Source organism: Phalangium opilio, unplaced genomic scaffold, assembly GCF_054372755.1.
Source record: "Phalangium opilio isolate 3A_F unplaced genomic scaffold, DU_Popi_V2 ptg000032l_1, whole genome shotgun sequence".
Taxonomy (NCBI): domain Eukaryota; kingdom Metazoa; phylum Arthropoda; class Arachnida; order Opiliones; family Phalangiidae; genus Phalangium; species Phalangium opilio.
In genome coordinates this window covers 7,358,065-7,371,441 of record NW_028324159.1, presented here as the reverse complement: position 1 = coordinate 7,371,441, position 13,377 = coordinate 7,358,065, and the positions used below count along the sequence as shown (strand labels likewise).

The 13,377-nt window shown below is 41.3% G+C and overlaps 2 protein-coding genes across 2 annotated transcripts; both read left to right on the top strand.

Annotated features, from left to right (window-relative positions):
- The first annotated feature begins 1,389 nt into the window (after positions 1–1,389).
- Positions 1,390–2,458, top strand: LOC149685804 (uncharacterized). The gene is made up of 3 exons (XM_089871056.1): positions 1,390–1,494; positions 1,605–1,840; positions 2,044–2,458. The coding sequence occupies exons 1-3, from the start codon at positions 1,390–1,392 to the stop codon at positions 2,456–2,458; spliced, it is 756 nt and encodes a 251-aa protein (XP_089727182.1).
- Positions 2,459–3,784: 1,326 nt separating this feature from the next.
- Positions 3,785–4,903, top strand: LOC149685803 (uncharacterized protein F54H12.2-like). The gene has a single exon (XM_089871055.1). The coding sequence runs from the start codon at positions 3,785–3,787 to the stop codon at positions 4,901–4,903; it is 1,119 nt and encodes a 372-aa protein (XP_089727181.1).
- Positions 4,904–13,377: the final 8,474 nt, after the last annotated feature.

Below are 13,377 nucleotides of genomic sequence, written 5' to 3'. Positions count from 1 at the left end.
GAAGGCGGATATCCTGTCCAGGTTCCTGGGAGAGGAAGTTACTAACGCCGAAGACTACGGCTGCCCACGACTATCCACTATCGAGGGCGAAACCCCCAATCCTTGCACATTCCATAGGGACGAAAACAACTGTACCCTGGTAAAAGCCGCGAGGCTAGCATCATGGCTCCGTCAAAACGAGTCGGAGAACATTTAAATTTATTAAAATTTATTTCTAAATGTAATTCTTGCCAAAGAGGGGCGGCGATTAAATATTCAAATACAGATGCCATAAAATCTATCATTGAGTGTTGTATAAATATCTTACAAGGCAATGTCCCTCTTTCATCGGATGAGAAGAAGCGGTGGATGAAACATCGACACGTTATAAAAAGAGTTACATCTAACATACCTTATTCAAAAAAGAAGAAATTATTAATTCAAAAAGGCGGGTTCATCCCATTGATTCTTGCCCCGCTATTATCTATCATTAGTTCGGTAGCAGGCGCGGCTATAAGTCGAGCTATAAAGTAAGAAGAAAGAAAGAAATGGCACGAAAAATGTTATTAATTTCTGAGGACACGTATAATAGGTTAAATTCGAATAGTGGTTTAAAAGTCGACACTTCAATGGAGTTGGATAAGGATGATAAGTTGAAATCTATCATTAACGATACTAAATTAAATGATACCGATAAATTATTAAGATACAATCACGTAATTTCGAGGGAAATTAATAAAACAGCGAAAAGGAAGAAAGTGAAACCTGCGAAAAACCAGAATTGGAGTTCCGAAATCACCTCTTCGGTTCCTCCCTATAGCGCAGTCGATTGTTTGAACCTGTACAAATGGATAGACCGTATATCAAAAATAAAATGGACGCATACCGGAGAATTAATATATGAGAATCGTAAAATCGTCGGTTCCAATATAATTGATTTATTAGCATATACTGCGACGAATTCTAAAAAACGGTTGCCCGCCATTGGCGCCTCACAGTTTTACCAACTTTTGTATACGGCTAGTGTACCAAGAACATTAATTAAAATTAGAAAAACAGATTTACCCCCACCTGAAGAAAGTGAAGCGAAGAAAGAAAAAGTGGAGAAGGAGGATTATTATCTCCCATCCCAGACAGGTGAAGGTTTCAGAAATTAGATAAACTTGTAGCATTTGTTTTTCAATAAAATACGTTTCATTTATATTCCACGTTTCACTTATTTTAAGTATCTTGATATGGAAGGTTGTGATAATCAAGTGGGCACCTTTGTGGCGTTAGCCAACCTAGTAGACACATTTTTTAAATCCCCTAAAATTTTAATTGTGGTTTTAGTAATTGCTATATTCCTAATTATAGAGGTTAGCGATTTTCTCTTTTGGCATTATCACAGTGTAACAAACTGTACTCTTAATGGATAGACTTAAAGAAATTTATTCCAAGGTTTCTGACCCTGGTTCCTACGGGAGTGTTCTCGGGTTATACCGATCCGCTAAGGAGGATGGGTTAAAGGTTACGGTAAAAGACGTGGAAGCGTTTCTGAAAACTCAGGACACGTAAACGTTGCACAGAAATGCTAGAAAAAACTTTCCCAGGAATAGGACAATAGTTTATGAATTGATGAACAGTGGCAGATTGATTTAGCCGATTTGAAGAGTATAACTCGCCACAATAAAGGGTTTAGATACCTTCTATGCTGCATTGACGTTTTCAGCAAGTACGCCTTTGTGGTGGCAACCAAGGACAAGAAAGGACCAACCATCCTTAAAGCTTTTAGGGCCATTCTAGAGTCGGGACGATCGCCGAAGCGAGTGCAAAATGACCACGGTAATGAATTCATATGCAAAGATGTGCAAAAGGAATTGTAGAGGAGGGGGATTGAGTTATTTTCCCCGGATTCTGAACAGAAAGCTACGATAGTCGAAAGGTTCAACAGAACTCTAAAAAGTCGCATGTATCGGTATTTCACGGAAAACAATACCTACAAGTACATTGACGTTCTTAAAGAAATGGTTCGAGCTTATAATAACAATTATCATCGATCCATAAAGTGTAAACCGGTTGAAGTCACACCGGAAACATCGAGACGTGTATGGGAAACCTCTACGGTGATTTAGACTTCTCTCATCCATTAAAGTATCCTTTCGATATTGGTGACGTAGTTCGGATAAGTAAACATAAGAATGTTTCTGAGAAGGGTTACCTACCCACGTGGTCGGAAGAACTTTTCAAATTGGTGGAGAGATTACCTCGCAGTCCGCCGGTGTATAAGATCCAGGATTTGAATTCGGAACCAATCACGGGAATTTTTTATAAGGAACAATTACAGAAAGTGCGTAAAGACCTGAATTCCAGCGTGTTTAAAATAGAAAAGATATTGAGGAAACGTCGCAGATCCGACGGAACGCTCGAGAAGCTAGTTCGTTGGAAAGGATACTCCACGGCTTTTGATAGTTGGATTCAGGAAATTGATATAGTATGAGCTTTTACATCACTTTACCTTCAGACTCGTCGATGAGGTATTTCCCCGACAATACGAGAAGTAAATTCAGGACGTACCTCCCCGAACCCGTAAAATTACAGGGATTTTACGAAGTAGGCTTAGCAGAAATCAGTTACCCACACACTTGGGATAATTTGAGTAACATGTCCTCTTATACTCATGAGTAATGGTAAAGTGGTATATTCTACAATTATAGAGCTGCCCGCAGGGTATTACGGGAATATCAAAGACCTTATCGAGCAACTTAACTACGTCGAGGATGTTGTGTCAAACGAAACTGCACGTGAACCTTCCACCCGTGTCAAGTATTCCTTTAGCTACATAAAACGTATACGACGTGTGCAAATTTCTCTCAAGGATGAATATTTGTTAACTATACCGGGGGAGCTAGCTGTTATTCTTGGATTCTCCAAAGATTCCACAGAATCCACGACTTTTACCAAGTCCGCGATGGCCACGTACCCCGTCGACCTCGACGCTGGACTTCATTCACTCTTTGTTTATACCGACGTGGTTGAAAGTAGACCCGTGGGAGATGTACACATACCTCTACTAAGAATCGTTAGCGTGCAGGGTAATGATGGAGAAACGGTGGACAGGGATTTTCCTAGACCTCACTACCTCCCCCTCGCCTGCAATACCTTCCAGTCAATTGAAGTTAACATAATGAGTGAACTTGGTACCCCCATTGATTTCGCGAGAGGGCGAGTCCACGTTACGCTACATTTTAGGCCTCGTAGGATGTGGTCACCCTTATAAATTAGAAGGTAAAACAGACTCGCGTATCATTTACACTTTAAGTGTTAGATGAGGAAAGTCGCCAAAACAGATATGTCCATCAACCAATCGGACTACGATTACCACTTTTTAAAACAGATCGGACATGGTAGTGGAGTTGATTACCATAAGCACTTTCATTCTCAGATTGGTAACTCGCTGGCAGTGTACAGGGGAAATCCGGTGAAACACGCCTATGGTTTAGGTAATTTTATCTTTTCCGACTTCGGTCGAGCTATGCCATTACTCAAAAGGGGTGCCTCAAACCTCGGAAAAATGTTTTTGAACACGGGTGCAAAGGTCGCGGCAGACGTGGCTAACGGGATAAACGTTAAAACATCGATCAAGTCTCACGGTAAAGCCGCGGCTAAAGACGTCGCCTTAAGCGCGGCTGATGAAGTAAGAAAAATGACTGGAAATGGGATTAAAAGGAAACGCAAGTCTAGATCACTCGTCAGTTCAGTTTCGACAAGAAAGAGGAAGGCAACGTCCTTTAAACGACCTGATATTTTTTCATAAAATATAATAATGACGCGAATCCATCCCGATTCGCATGGGTCGGTCAGCTCCGAAGTTGAACTTTTCGACGTACCCCTTACCAATACCAGCATTCTGAGTGGAGAATGGGTCGAATACAGTCCCATCTCTAACATTAACGAAAATTCGACAATCACGTTTACCGTGGCTGGCAGTTCCGACGCGTATTTGGACTTGTCCAAGACTTTACTACATATTCAAGTTAGGATTGTCGATCCGTCAGATGGAAAAACAATCCCAGCAGCTGCGGACAAAGTTGGACCGGTAAATAACTTCCTGCATAGTCTTTTCAGTGATGTACACCTTTCGGCTCAAGAGAGATCCGTTACACCATCACCGCAAAACTACCCTTACAAGGCCATGTTTCAAACGGCGGTGACGTTCGGAGGACCTGCCAAAACCAGTTTTCTTACCAGTTCCATGTTTTACAAGGACACTGCTGGTAAATTTGACGTGTTGGACGATAACGAAGGGTTTAAAACAAGAGCGGCTTTCGCTAGAAAAGGGACAATAGATATGGTAGGAACTGTACACTTGGATCTTTGTCAACAACCCCGATACTTCCCAAATTTAACGGATCTCAAATTCAGGTTTGTTAAAAGTCCAAACGAATTTTGCGTGCAGGCAGCCGGTGCAGTTAAATGGAAAGTGGTTTACGAGGTAGCATCCTTGTATGTTCGTAAAGTAAAATTACCATCGGAAGTGTTAATCGCCCACGCTAAATGTTTGGAACTGGCAACTATGAAATACCCGATTATTCGTACGGAATGCAACTCTTTCTCAATTAACAGTGGTACAAAAATATGCGTTAGAGATAATTTATTCATGGGTCAACTACCCAAAAGAGTTCTTTTCGCTCTTGTAGATCAAAACGCGTATTTGGGTGATTACGGAAAGTCTCCTTTCAATTTTCAACCCTTTGATTTAAATCATATTGCGCTGTACCTCGATGGAGCGAGTGTTCCGCATAAACCCCTTACCCCAAACTTTTCAGGTGGTCAGTATATGAGATCTTATACCAATCTCCCAAACCTCTCAATGGTTATTGGACGAGGGGAACTTTATTTCACGAGAGGAATTCCCCAATGGGAATTGCATATTCGCTTTTGATTTAAGCCCCGACCTTAATAGTTCGACCTCTCAATTTCAGTTGATAAGGAATGGTAATCTACGTTTGGAATTAAAATTCGCCAAAGACTTGCCCTAGACTATCACAGTTTTATATTACTCTGAGTTTCAGAATTTGGTTGAGATTGATAAGAATAGAACTGTCATATACGATTACAACTAGAAGATTATGGACACTATACAAATAACTAGAATTATGGTGTAACCGTCGACACCAAGCTTCTCCTTCCCGGGAACAAACCGCGTCGTCTGCTTTACTTAAATTACATTTTTTATAGTACTTTTGTATAATACCGAATTGTCCCGAAGTGGCGCCTTAAGCGCCACTGCTGTCAATTGTATAAAAAACATTTGTCGCGGGGATAAAAACCCCCGCCTAGAATCTGAAAAGGGCAGTTACGGTCAGTCAGTCTCAGCAGTCAGTTTTTTGTACACGGGCTCAAGTCCGGACATGTTTTGTTTAATAAAGACTAATATTATTTCTATTAAGAACTGTGTCTTCTTTGCAACAATGGACTACTTCGTAAATATAAGTTAGTCATGGACAATAAGTCCTTTAAACGGGAAACCTGGGAACTTCTGAGTGTTCTCTTAATTTAAATATCTTTGTGTGCCGTGAAATTAGGCCCCCTTTCCTACTTTCGAAAATTACGGTTACAATGGAAAGGGATAAATTCACCAAGGATCTTTTTCGCGGTGTTTTCGCCGCGGATATGTTACCTAAAACTGTGAAATCTTTCCCTTTCCCTATATATCGTGAATACGGGAATGTCGGATACCAACGGAGAACATTGGACTGTTATCTACTTTTCTAGTAACAAAAATACCGAGTTCTTTGATAGTTTTGGTAACCCACCGGACATGTTTCAATTCAACGATTTCGTAGAAAGAAATAGTGTTACCATAATTTTAATTCAAAACAACTTCAAGGAAATACCAGTCGGACATGTGGCGGTTACTGTATTTATTTTTCACTGTATAGATGTAGAGGTATTAAAATGTATGATATTTGCTTAAAATTTGTAAAAGATAAGAATTTCAATGATAAAATGATATCGGAATTTAAGAATTTCAATGATAAAATGATATCGGAATTTATGTACAAGAGATTTTCAATAAAGTTTTTTTAAATTTAAATGTGTGTGTGTTTTTCTTGTTCAAATCGCGCGCGAATTTATTGCTACACACGTGCGCGGGAAATTTTCCTACACACGCGCATGCGCGGCAGGTCCTCGCGCTGGGGGTCTGCCCTCCCTCCTAGAATGAATTAATGTTGCCTAAGTTGTATGAAGTAAGTGAACGAGAGAATTGGTATTTAAAAAAAACCTTAAACTTGAGGCTTAAAACTCATTTGCGGGAGAGAGTAAAAACAAAACTTAAAACTATACATTCTACTTGAACATTAAATTATTTAAACTTAAAAACTATACATTATTGAAAGTAAAAAAACTATACATTAAATAATTTAAACTAAAAAGAAACTAAACATTAAATTATATAAACCTAAAAACTATACATTATTTAAACCTAAAAACTATACATTAACTAACAATTATTAAACATCCTTAATTTTAAAATGATCGTGTGCGTACGTCGATATTCCATCGATGATGAACCTCTTATCGTCGCAAGGGTTCAGCGCTAATTTCGTCTGTGTGACGGAATATAGTTGATGTTTTACGCTTACGATCCGCTTCATCTCCTCGCTGGTAAGCTCCCGCTCTAAAAGACATTCCTTGTACTGGGCATGTCGGATCTTCTTTTGGACAACGCGACGACAGACACCCTTCGCCGTCTTCTTTTCACCCTTTGCCGACAGGATACTTTACATTTTCGGCCGTAAGCCGCAGAACTCCTGGATTGGAATGCCATTGAGTTCATCTTTGAACTTCCCAAGCACCTTCTTGTTTTCATCACTGAAGAGTGGATGATCCTTGGGGTAGGCGGAAAAGTCATACATCTCCTTATTTTCGGCAAAGTCTCGGGGAAGGTCGTCCGTGAAAATTTGATAGGTGAGGCTGTCTGTAATTACAAGTAAAAAATATTGGGTTAGTTTTAAAATCAAGTAAAGGATTTGTTTTTAAATCTATAATAAACGATTTAAATACCTGTATCCGTGAAAAGAAGTTTGACATCGTCGCCATATCTAGCCTGCATGGTGTTTTAATGAAAGTCATACATGACTAAATTTGACAAGTCCAAGATTGCGAAGCCGGTGTAGATGGGACGGTCCAACTTGAGGGATTTCTTCACTCGATGGATTCCAACCAGCTCGTTCCTGAAGATAGTGAATCTCTGGAATGTAGGGGAACTGGACTTCTTGATGGCCTGCTCCCGGGTCTGTACAAGGTCAAAGTTGATTCGGTTGCGAAGGTTCTCCATCGTCTTACCGAAAACGCTGTTAACAGATAATAATTAATTTACGTGTAAAATAATAACTTGAGAGTTAGGCGGGTTCATACCTGTTATTGGCCAGCTTGAAGAAATCCTTTTCAAAATCGTTGGTCGCCTGCTTCCTCTTTTCTGTATTAAATTCAATAAAAGGTTTTAACCATGCACCTTGCTCGAATGTGAGGATCCTATGGATTTTTCCAAATTTCATCCCCTTAGCTAGGTAAAACTTGAGGTTTCGGTAGTGAAGAACATATTTCTCCCTGTTGTACAGCGAGGGTAATAACTATGGGAGACTATCCTTAACTTTAATTTTGAGCTTATGCAACTGTTCCACCGAAAACGGGGAAAGCTCGTCCACGCTAATAACACGTGATTCGGGGGCTAGGGGTAGGCAGTTATGTTCCTCGTGCAAACTTTCCGGGTACTCAAGATCTACCTCTAGAAAAAACCCCTGGGAATCATCGTCTGGGTGATTCAAAATAATTTCTCGGGTGAAATCCTGACAGGGTTGAATCCATCGAAAACCTCTCATCGGTAGATGGTGACACATTACAGTGCCGTAAAGGTTATTACAATCTAGGTAGGTAATGTAGGAACTACGTTTTGCTGGATCGAATGTTTCGGGAAGATCCTTATTATTAGCTATAGCCAACCTATGCGAAATTAATGAGACACCCCCTCTTATCCCCTTCTCAATAAAAAGATGCATATCAGGGTCTAATAAAAGTTCCAATCTCACTAGGGTCATGCATAGCGCGCTTTGCCAAGCAAAGCCGGGGCCTGTATATGCATGTGCGCAATCTAACTTGTAATATTCTAAACACATGGTCCTGAAACTCTCGAAAACATCCGCTAGGAGCAAAACGTCGGTCGTAACATATAAGTCATGATAATCGCCCAGATTAGCGATTTGGAATTTCTCCCAAACTGTTTGAGCCTGGGAATAATCCGCATCGCTAATCTCCTCGTCCGTCAGGGTGTTGAAAAAGCCATCCTTGGGTGGTAGCCCCGTCTCGTCGAATTTCGTCTGGCAGTCAAAGTAGTCGTACGACCTGTTTCCTCAATAGGTGTGGTACTTCCTCGACGCTGAACACAGAGTTTAAACACTTAAACTTATCGGCCCCTCCTCTAGCCAGATTTGCCACGAGTGTCTCCAGCGATGCAGGCATGAACCTAATTGAGTCTAAAAACCTAAGATTACCAAGAGAAAATGAAATACAAGTTTCCGAATTTGTCGGAATACACTTAATCTCATGATCTTTAACCAGCCCTATTTTATCCATTATAAGATGGGCGTCGTAACGAGAGAGATTGTGCATAAAAACCGGAACGAAATTCCTGGTCCTCAGCTTCAGGTTACACGAATTATGAGCGGCCCCCCTGTAGGCTCCGGTAGTATGATCGTGGTCACGTACTTTACAATCATTTACGGTAAATGGTTCGTTACATAGGTAACAGTCTTGGGCCGAGGCAAACTGCGCCTTATCTAAGTTTGATAAATTCATGGGGGTGTTAACTTTAATTTTACCCTGAATAATTGCATCTTCACGTAAAAGGTTTTCTAAAAACCTTTCCGTGCCATCTACCCCACGATAAGTAACCGGTTTGGACACCGAACCATCGTGACCAACAATCACATAACTGAACCCACAGGAGATATGCTGCGAAGTTTTCGTGGTAGAAGAGAGGTCACTGTCGGGGTCACATCGGTGAAATTTGTGAAGAATCGACTCGAAGTCAGCGTAGATGACGTATTTAACCTGTGGGAATAGACAAAACATGTTATCAGTGATAATGTACTCTATAATGATAACCGAACTATCTCTCCCTCTCTCATGTATCTAATCTTAGCGTTATCCCCTTTTTCCTCTGATAAATAATAATAGTTTTAGCCTATCTTTTGTTGCCAGGCAACGTTTTTGAATTCCAGAATGGGTTCCTTCACCGGCATCTCGACTTTCTGGGGTCCGTGTAGGCTGCACTCCTTGATGTGCTCCTTGTAGTTCGCCTCTGAGTTCACACCGGAGAAACGATGTAGGCAATAGCGACAGTAATAGTTCCTGTTCTTGTGTGCGGTGAACGTTCTTGCAAGAAGTCGGGTCATGCTGCGAATTAAACAAAAGTGCTTCTTCTCGCCCTGGGTTAATAGCAACAGATCAACTTGTTGCGGTTCCTCAACTCTGTTGGAACTCACGTAAAGAGGGAAAACCTCATTCTCATAACCGAATATATTAAGCGAAAGGTTATTTACACGCTCAAATGTTTCTAATTTTGCGGCATTTACTTCCACGGGGAATGTAATGCCGGCCATGTCTAATTCATCGCTGTACTCTAGATACTTTGTTACGCGACGGGGGTTTTCATTTTTAGGGTGTAAATGAGCCAAAATTGACCATAGGAAACACTTATTATCTGTGTTTTGCACATTGATAAGAGCTTTTTTTAAAGCAAGTTTCTTAGGGGTTTCAAAGTACGTACCCCCGTGAAGCGGAAGGTACGTTATAATATTAATTTGTAAAAACTGGATTCTATCTATTACCCACCCACTACCAGCCCCCTCATACTCTTCCATTAATCGTTTCAGTGTCAAAATTCCTAAGTCCATCTGTCCGGGTATAACGTCAGGCGTTAAAACTCAAGTTTCGGGTCCTGTGATAGATGAAACATTCCACCTCCTCGTCAGTATTAGCTAACTCTCTGGTGTAGCGAGCCCTGACAGTTAAATACCAATTAATAGCCCGATCCCTCGACAATTTATCACGTAAATAATTTTCTATCGCTACCCTATGTCTACCTATGTACTGATCTACGTCAGTCTCGACCGCTAATGGTGTGAAACGTGCACAAAAAATAGCATTACCTAGAACCTCCAACTCCTCTAGCTGGTCGTGAAGGGGGGCTTCCGGCGAGGCGACGATAGGTTCATCCGGCGGCTGTCCTCCACCCTCCTGTTGGTCCATGAAGTCGTGGATGTCCCGCTCCTCCTGACTCGAAAGTCCCCCTCCTCCTCCTCTCCATCCATGAAACGGTTAAGGTCACGGGCCTCCTGGCTCGAAAGCTCCGGAAAGTCTCCCTCGTGACTGGTCCCATCTGCTGCGCACTCTTCAACACCTAGGACGTGCTCGCGCATGTGCATATCGGTCTCGTTTTGGCCATTGAACCACTTGTCGCAAATATAACACGCGATCCTAGGTGAAGGGGGAGTGTCGTCCAGCGTGACGACTTCGATGTCATCCTCTTCCCGCTCCATGAACTCATGCAGTGCACGATTCAAATCGTCAGGTAGTTCATCTAGATTTTGGGATGAAAGGTCCGACGACAGGGTGTCGCCGGAAGGGGAACCAAAAACGTGGGGAGAGGTGGGGGGAACGGAATCGGGAGAGGGGTGGGTGGCGACTTCGGAAAGTGAACCAAAAACAGAGGGAGGAGTTGGGAGAATAGGGTTTGGGGTGGAATGGCTAAGTTTCGGCCGCTTGGCCTCGGGAGGAGTGGGAGGGGTTAAACGATTACCCCTACTCATGATAAGTTCGCGCATAGCTCGGGCTTCCTGGGCATTTAACTCTTCCATGCTTAAAGGAGCCTCAGAGAAATAAAGAGATGGCGAGGGAGGGGACAAACTACTTTCCCTACTCTTGATGAGGTCGCGCATAGCTTGAACCTCCACGTTATCTAACTCCACCGAGCTTATGGAATGTCCCGAGAAATTAAGTGATAACCTGCTAGGGTATTCGGTAAAGTGAGGGACTGGGGAGATTGAGTCTGAGGTTGACGGAACTGGAATGTTCGTAAGGGAAGGAGAGTTGGATATTGGAATGTTTGCGGGGGAAGGAGAACCGGAAGTTGGAACGTCCTTAAGGGTGGGGGAATCGGGGCTAGGGGTGGAATCAGAGTCCGAACTAGAGCTAGATAGGTTGAACACAGCACGCTTTCTACCTTTTGAGTGGTTGCCAGCCACATGGGCAGCTAAAGTGGCGCGTCTCGTAAAACTCTTTGGGCATTGCAGACACTTAACCAAAATCCCATCATGCTTTTCCCTTATATGCCTCGTAAGGTCCCATGATCGCAAGCACTGCACTTAAAGATTCTAAAATTAACTTTCTTTAAAGGCGGTAAAAAAAATATAAATCTTAATCTCGGGACAGAATTATCTGTCTTAAAGACAGTAAAAAAATCTATCTTAATCTCAAAGATAATTACAAGTATTTTCGGTGCTAGACCGTAAAAGTTTCACTCACCTTCTGCAAAGAATGGCTAATAGAAACTTGGGAACAGTCAGGAAGTTGTCCAGAACAGAAAATGCATAGCTGATGTACACGCTGGAGCTTTTATACTCTTGGCGTGATAAGATGTTCAACTATCGTGGATCAGGGGATTTCACACTTGTGTCACGTGACAATCAGCATCATGCCTCGAGACGGGATTTTAAACTTCAATCTAGTTGATTTTTCGCAAGTCTCCTATCGTGAACATAGATTACTTCCCCAAATATTGCCGACTGTAACTGTTTACTTGGCTTACCATGAAAGACCTCTATCATGGCTTATATCTCAAATTCTTGATGGTATCGATTCTTTATTTACTCGTAGTCGGAGGTTTCCATGTATTCACACGCGCCTATCATGTTTTCGAAAACATATGTAGTTGTTTCCGCTTCATCAATAAGCGTTTCCCAACTAAAAAACATTTCCTACACCCGATGCAGTTATTTACATTTCAGTTTCCTATCTCTGCAATGATTGTTCTAAAATATATATGTGTCTATATCCTGAATAAATATGAACTATTAAATTTGAATATTAATTTTAATTAGAAATTGGAAATATGCTTATACTTAGAATAATGAGAATATGTTAAATTTCAATATTTATTATTTAAATTATCGTCAATACAATATTTTACAGGAATTTTTTGGAGTTACATACACTTTTAGAAACCATTTGCTTACAGAATTGAAAACTTAAGAAAGAGGAATTATTAAAACTGTCAACTATCATCTCTATATTTAAATTTGACACGGCATTAGAATAATGTTCATCTACACGTTCACTCCATTCCATCATTATGCAATCATGTTGCATCTGCGATGGGTGGTCTATAAAACATCCATTGCAGGTGTTCTTGATTCCCTAGTCAGTTGATGTATAACCATCTCCTTAATCGCGCTCTCTACACGTTTTGATTCAGTAAGGAATGTAACCACCTGAATGTGTTTTTCCAGTAAGTTCCCCCATAGGTATGATCCTATAGCGAATCCATTCTTAGTCGGGTAGTGAATTCCATAGCTGGCTCCTTTACCCTGGATTACTTGACGAATATTTAACGTTTTCCTATCCTGGTAAGTTACAAGTTGAATTCGCTTGTCCACCGACCCATCGAAAAAACTCGTGGTAGGGTGAGCGTCATCCTTCTCGAAAAATTCATTTATGGTATCCCTCATCCCATAAAGTTGCATGTACTCGTCCTCACTTAATATAATCCCCGTAGAACCATCCGTCGTTCCTAGTCTAATATTGCAGTCCGCTGTTACGCTGACCGATTTAGTTGAGGAAATCTCGAAAACGTTGGAGTTATCCCTAAATAATCAAACAGAATTAAGACGCGAACTTAAATTTAAACATAACATTAAACGAGAGAGTATACTTACATTTCGATGAGTGCTTGAAGACTCGTAAAATGCCTTATCCTCAAACCTACCACGTCTTTTATACGTTCGAGGCACATCGTCGAAAGTCAATATGACACATGGTCTTGAGCCTGACACTTGGCGGGGGTTTACCATGACGTTGACGGTCACGTTGTCGATAGACAATGTGACATCGTCTTAAGCCTAACACTTGGCGGGGTTTTACCATGACGTTGATGGCCACGTTGTTGAAAGTCGATACCTAACTTAAGCCTAACTTCCCGAGCACGTGACATGGATTTTAACCGCCATAATTCAATCCTTATCAGTGAGACCATGCATTTATTATTTTCTTCAAAAATAAGATAAGACACGCCAACGGGAATAGATAACCCTATCTCAAGTGTTCGACATGAGATTAAACGTCGTCATAAGATTA

Excerpts from the sequence above, each read along its gene's own strand:
- LOC149685804 (XM_089871056.1), top strand. The coding sequence starts at position 1,390 with ATGGATAGACTTAAAGAAATTTATTCCAAGGTTTCTGACCCTGGTTCC. Across the intron at positions 1,495-1,604 it reads AGGATGGGTTAAAGGTTACG|TGGCAGATTGATTTAGCCGA; the intron begins GTAAAAGACGTG and ends ATTGATGAACAG. Across the intron at positions 1,841-2,043 it reads AAAGATGTGCAAAAGGAATT|TCACACCGGAAACATCGAGA; the intron begins GTAGAGGAGGGG and ends AACCGGTTGAAG.
- LOC149685803 (XM_089871055.1), top strand. The coding sequence starts at position 3,785 with ATGACGCGAATCCATCCCGATTCGCATGGGTCGGTCAGCTCCGAAGTT.